The 6340-nt window shown below is 49.7% G+C and overlaps 2 protein-coding genes across 3 annotated transcripts in view; one reads left to right on the top strand and one right to left on the bottom strand.

The window, feature by feature from the left end:
• TMEM53 (transmembrane protein 53) overlaps positions 1 to 3582 on the bottom strand; it is an 18901-nt gene extending 15319 nt beyond the window's left edge. Inside the window, exon 1 of one of the 2 annotated variants that reach the window (XM_012812338.2) lies at positions 3446 to 3582. In XM_012812338.2, the coding sequence (XP_012667792.1) occupies positions 3446 to 3518 (73 nt within the window). In that variant the 5' untranslated portion in view covers positions 3519 to 3582. Of the gene's footprint in view, positions 1 to 2902; positions 2956 to 3445 lie in introns of those variants that run through there. The other variant, XM_023507729.1, reaches the window with a different exon arrangement.
• A 257-nt stretch (positions 3583 to 3839) lies between these two features.
• CUNH1orf228 (chromosome unknown C1orf228 homolog) overlaps positions 3840 to 6340 on the top strand; it is a 65961-nt gene continuing 63460 nt past the window's right edge. The window contains exon 1 of the mRNA XM_003801195.3: positions 3840 to 3991. The gene's annotated coding sequence lies outside the window, so the exon portion shown is untranslated. The remainder of the gene's footprint in view (positions 3992 to 6340) is intronic.

Genomic DNA, 6340 nt, shown 5'->3' with positions numbered 1-6340 from the left:
AGGGAGGGAGAAGGGAGGGAGAAGGGAGGGAGAAGGGAGGGGGGAATGGGTGGAGGGAGGGGGATTGGAGGGATCACTTCTGAGGTTTATCTTACAGGGGTACAAGTGAATCTTTCTAAGAGTAGAATGTGAACGTTTTAAAACAATAATTGAGAAAATGACATGAAAAAAAAAGAGCAAAACTCTTGTTCTAACGCCCAGGGCTTCAGCCTCATCAATTCTATGAATGAATGATTTTGTTAATTGCTCACTGAACACAAGAGCAACGTGATGCCTTTCAAATGGTACAGGCCTACCAGCAAGCCACAGAGGGGATTTGGGTGGGACTAGGCTGACCATTCTCTGGATGGGATGAGGGGCAGCACAGCCTGGTCCCAGGATGTTGGAGCAGCTCTACCCTGGGCCCACAGTGCTGCCAAGAGACTCCATTCAGCTCACCTGGTACTACCCAGTAAGGGCCCAGCAACAGTGAGTGAAACCATCAAAAGCACTGCCGTGACAGGACAGCACAGTGCTATGGGAGCTCCAGGAAAGAATCTTCCCAAAAGAAATAGGAGCTGCACATTAGGAGAGTGAGGGGATCACTGGCCCGGGAAAAAGATGAGGAGGGCAGATACTGGGTTAGAGAAACAGCTTCAGCAAAGGCCTGGGCAAACCAACCTTGGCACCACAGTATTGGCTGGTGGATTTCCAGCAGCAGGATCCTATACTGCCCAGCCTGATGCACACTCTGAATGACCTGCAGCTGCCTTCCAGCCACTAAATGTGCCAGCATCAGCTGCTGCCTCTCTGTCAACTCACAGCAATGTTGGACTCTATTGTCTTGATTTTCAAATATGAGGGAAAAGTAATTTCAGAAGCCAAATATGACTGTCCTACACACTTCTCCACCATTAGCAATAATTGCAAAAGACAGACAATCTCCAGGGCTCCAAAAGACTATTGCTCTATGAAGCCATTTCAGTCAGGGGCAGGGGGGGACTCTCTACAGATGGGAAGCAAATAGATTCAGGGGATCACAATGTTGTGATTTCCTCCTGAGGGGTTCTGTAACCTCCAGCTCCACACTGGGGTACACACTGTGAGAGGGAAGGGTGTGATGAACTAAAGCTGGTCAGGCAGCAGGAGCAATCAGAAGGAGGTGGCCCAATTGGAGGCTTCAGGTGTATTTTCCATTGAGAAGAGAGATGTGTGGAAGGCATGAAGAAAGAAACAGAGATTGTTTGCTCTGTGCTGTACCCACCACAACCCTCTATCCCTGCAGTTACCTTACCATTTTGGAAACACCTGCTTATAAACCCTCACCCAAAACCTCACCTCCCTTAAGGGAGCCTATGCTTGAGTCACTTCTGAGGTGCTAGCAGCTAAGCCATGGCCAGGATACAGCAATGCTGAACTGAGAGCAGAAATGACAGGAAGGCCTATTTTATGGCTCAAGAAAAGCAAGTGCTTTCTAACAATCCAGGTTGCCTCTAACAGGCCAGGATATTTAGGTGGAAACATTCTGTCAAGGAAAGTCTGCAAGCAACCGAATGCCCTCATGCTAATAGGAATGAGAATGAAAAAGGACTCGGGAGATTTCTTCCAGTTCTAAGACTCAGCCACGGGAAGCAGTGAAGGGAGCCCCAGGGGAGGAAATGCTCTGACAGCACCTGCTCTGTGCCAGGTGCACACACCCAGGCACTGCCTTGTTAATCCCCCACAATCCTGTGATGTAAGCACTACTATTATTCGCACTTCACAGTGGAGGAATCTGAAGCTCAGTGAGGTTCATAACTTGCCAAAGACAGAGCTAGTAAGAGACAAAGGTGAAATGTGAACCAAGACCGCCAGGCTACCCACCTGGGCTAAGAGAGAACTTGTGCCCTCCTGGCTGTGCAGGAGGCAGCGCCAGCCCTTTGCAGCAGCTGAAGCCTTTCCAAGGGTAATAATATTAGCTGACTTCATCTCCTGCAGATGCCAAAACTTGTCAAAAGTATTTTTACATCTACAAGCATAAGAGCCCTAAGCCAACAGATGCAGCTCTAGGGAAAAACAGCTGGTTTACAGCCGTCTGTTCTGTGGGAGCCCAGGGGCTGCCCTCCACTCCTAGACTCCAGCTAAAGAACACAAGCTGCTTCAGGAGGGGTCTAGGAAGACTCTTGGGAAGGAGGTAACATCTGAACTAGGACTTCAATGATGAGTTGGACAAGCACAGGCAGTGTGGGCAGCAGACAAGAAAGGGCATTCCATACATCAGAAACAGCAGGACCAAAGGCAGAGGAGCCAGATGTGTGTGGAGAATCATGAGCTGTTCAGGGTTACCAGAACATAAAATTCAAATTCAACAGGGGAAGGACATAGTGATCAAAGAGGTAAGCAAGGGCTGCTACATTATGAAGGACTTTGAATACTATGCTAAGGAAGCTGTACTTAATTTATCCTGAAGGCAATAAGGAATCACAGAAAGGTTTTATGCAGAGCAGTGTGATAAGATCAAATCTCTGCATTAGGAAGATCCGTGGTGGTAGCAATATAAGAAGCTGAGCTGCTGGCAGTGAGACCGGAGGTGTGAAAGCAACGCTGGAGTAATGCAGGAGAGCTCTACTGTAATCCCCAACAGAGCCAAACTTTCCACTCTCTGGGCCCCCCGGCCTACTCACAGTATCATGGATGCAGGCCTATTTAAAGCCTACTAGTTCTGTGGAGACTCCCACACAACCTTCTTCAATGATACGACTGTATGGGGAGAAAAAATACTAATCCTAACTGCCAATTATTGAACTCACTCCACATCAGATACTATGCTGGGTCCTTTATACAAATAATCTCAGTTGTGCACTCAACAGTCCTATAAGGGAGGCGACTATTCTTACCTCCATTTTGCAGAGGAGGAAATTTAAGTTCAGAGAGGGTAGCTTACCAAAAGTCATCCAGCTACTAAAAGGAAGGCATGAGGACTTCCACCAAGGGTATGAGGGCAGAGACCGCACTGTTAACCACCGCCGAGAGGGCTGGAGAGGGAGGGCTAAGGATTCTGAGTCCCAGAGACCCTGTGAGACACCCCACCTCACCCTGCCCCAGCTCCTTAGGGAAAATAATGGGTGGTACACCTAGACACAACTGCCGGGGAGAGGCCAGAAGTGGGAAGCCCCACTTCAAAGGAATCAGGAGGGACTCGGCTGTCGGCAGCCTTCAGGTACTAGGAGAGAAACAAGGTCGTGGACCTGATAAACCCGGACAGGAAAAACAGAGAAAAGGGCCTCATGGGCGGGGCTCGGACAGGCGGCGTATTCTGGGGCGGGGATTCCAAGGGGCGGGGCTCCCTGAGCCCCAATAAGTCTGGGATCTGCTGGCCCGTCCGAGGGGCGGGCCGCGAGAAGGCGGGGCCGCGAGAGGGGCGGAGCTATAGCTGGGCTCGCAACCCACAAACTCGTTAGGTCACCTCCCCACGACCAGACCCAACCTCGTTCCACACTCTGGCTCCAACAAGGCTGATCCGGGATCTCGATGGTGTAGTCCAGCTCAGCTGAGGCCATGGTGCAGGCGCTGGCCCTAAGCACGAGCCTCCTGCCGGAACTCCCGCTGGTGCACCCGTGCCTCACCGGGAGCCTCCTGGGCACTGCCCAAGCCCCCGACACCGCCCAATCCCTGGGCCGTGCTCTGTGACCTCCCGCCCTAGCAACCACGGAGTCCCTCTCACAGCCTCTCACCGCACCGCGCTAGCTCGGCCTTAGCAACCATGCCCCGCCCCACCCTAGCTCTGGCCCTCGTCCATTGGGTAACTCTCTCGATCTGGATTCGGTATTGGCCAACCGGGACATCGGTCAGGAAGAGTCCTCACCCTCTTGTGTAGGTGGGAGTCGGCCAGAGAGTTGCGGTATTGTGGGACTGGGAAGGGTCTCTTGCCCAAACCGAATCTTAATCTACTCTGCGGAAGGCAATACCCTTTGATTTGCACCGTCTAGCTACCTCTGCCATCCTCTACCAGCTGCAGCTCCGAGGTCTGGAGGTAGAAAACCGTACAAAACGGCCTAGGGGGCGCCTACTGACCCATCCTCCGCCCAGTGGGGTCCGGGTGGGTGGGTGAGAAATGATCTTCAGTTAACTTCAGTTTAGAGAATGCCCCGTTTGTGGGGGACTGGGGAATACATTTTTATTGAGCATCTGTTTTTGTGCCAGAGACTGGGCTAGGTAAGGTTCCTTGGGTTCCTATGAGGATCAAGTTTTTAGCCCTAACTTTCACATCTTATTGGGAGAGAAGAAACCAGTCCAATTCTCTCTACGGGATAAATACCACAAAAGAGTTAGGATTGGGGTGGCGCCTATGGCTCAAATGAGTAGGGCGCCGGCCCTATATGCCGGAGGTCGTGGGTTCAAACCCGGTCCCGGCCAAAAACTGCAAAAAAAAAAAAAAAAGAGTTAAGATTTTAGGAGCTCAGAATCAGAGAGAAGGGGCATTTAGGGCAGTGAGTATGGCTCCTGAGCTCTACCTTGAACAACTAACTTGTGTCAATAAGGAAGGAAAAAGCTCAGTTGTTAGAGCACGGGCCACATACCCCAGGGCTGGTGGGTTCGAATCCAGCCCAGGCCTGCTAAAACAACAATGTCAACTGCAACAACAACAACAACAAAGAAGCTGGGCGTTGTGGTGGGCACCTGTAGTCCCAACTACTTGGGAGGCTGAGGCAAGAGAATCGCTTAAACCCAAGAGTTTGAGGTTGCTGTAAGCTGTGACTGAACAGCACTCTACAGAGGGTAACATAGTGAGACTCTGTCTCAAAAAAAAAAAAAAAAAAAAAGGAGGAGGAGGAGGAAAATACTCCTGGCAGGAGCTTAAAGAGGGGAAAGTGGGGTGGGCGGGTAAGTGCCAAAAATTACATGAGGCATCTTTTGGCCAAAGGAGAGACTAATATGAAAGATATCTTAAAAGAACAGTTAGGCCTAGATCCTGGAGAGTCTTTGATGCCAAGCTCAGTTTTGTGCTTATAGGTAGATCTTGCTGATTTTCCACTGCATTTATACCTACCTTGAGGAAGTGAGGAGTCATTGCAGAGCTTTCAGCAGGGGAGTAACAAAAAGATTTGTGTCTTAGAAAGATCAGTGCAGAGACTGGCCTGGGGACTGGGAGAAAGAAGGAGACCAATTAGGAAGTTGTTTTAATACTGAGGAAGAGCAAGACACAGTAGCACATGCCTGTAGTTCTAGCTACTCAGGAGGCTGAGGCTAAAGGATCACCTGAGTCTAGGAGTTCTGGGCTGTATTGTGCTGTGCCCATTGGGTGTCTGCACTAAGTTCAGCATCAGTATGGTCACCTACCAGGAGGGGGAACCATCAAGTTGCCTGAGGGGTGAACCCACCCAGGTCATAAATGGAGCTGGTCAAACTCCCCTGCTGATCAGTAGTGGGATTGCGCCTTTGGATAGCCACTGCACTCCAGCCTGGGCAACATAGCAAGACCCCCATCTCTAAAAAAGAAAGAAAGAAAGAAAGAAATTTGTGAGGAAGAGCCTGGCACAGTGGCTTATGCCTATAATACCAGCTCTTTGGGAGGCCGAGGCAGGAGGATTGCTTAAGGCTAAGAGTTTGAGACCAGGCTGGATAATATAGTGAGACCCCATCTCTACAAAAAAATAAGAAAAATTAGCTGGGCATGGTGGTACACACCTGTAGTCCCAGCGACCTGGAGACAAAGATTGCTTGAGTTTGAGGTTGCAGTAAGCTGTGATCACATCACTGCCCTTCAGTCTGGATAAAGGAGAGAGACTCTATCTCTTAAAAAAAATCATAGGGAAGGATTATGGAGGTATAAAGCATGAAAAGGAGAGGATGGATTCCTTAGGCACTTATAGCTAGAAAGAACTGGATTTGGTGACTAGTTGGATATGGGGGAAGTGGGAGAAATGAATGATGCCTTCTTAATTTCTGGTTTAGGAGAACAGGAGAGGAAGCAGGGTTTTTGGAAGGTGTCACTTCTGGGCATGGTGAGTCTGAGGTGCCATTGGGACACCCAAATGTAAATGTCTAGGCAGCAATTGAGTATGCCTGACTAGAGGTCACACGATAACTGAAGTAGAAATGTGAATGAGTGTAGGGCGTTATAGATGCCAACCACACTAGTAGATTTGTTGAGCTTGCCCGGGGAGTATGCATAGAGTAAAAAGAGAAGATGGTCTAGCCATACAGCCCTGAAAAGCACATAAGTTTGAGAGTCTAACAAAGGAGAATGAACCTACAAAGATAATTGAGATGAAGTATCCAAAGTGGTAGTTCAGAAGTCAAGGGAGATTTCGTCGCCTGTGGCTCAGGTGGCTAAGGCGCCAGCCACATACATCTACAGTGGCGGGTTTAAATCCAGCCC

The sequence above is a fragment of the Otolemur garnettii genome, unplaced genomic scaffold (genome assembly GCF_000181295.1).
Source record: "Otolemur garnettii isolate 467f Iridium unplaced genomic scaffold, OtoGar3 scaffold00202, whole genome shotgun sequence".
Taxonomy (NCBI): domain Eukaryota; kingdom Metazoa; phylum Chordata; class Mammalia; order Primates; family Galagidae; genus Otolemur; species Otolemur garnettii.
The sequence above is the reverse complement of the archived record's forward strand: the minus strand, read 5'-3'. Positions and strand labels throughout refer to the sequence as shown.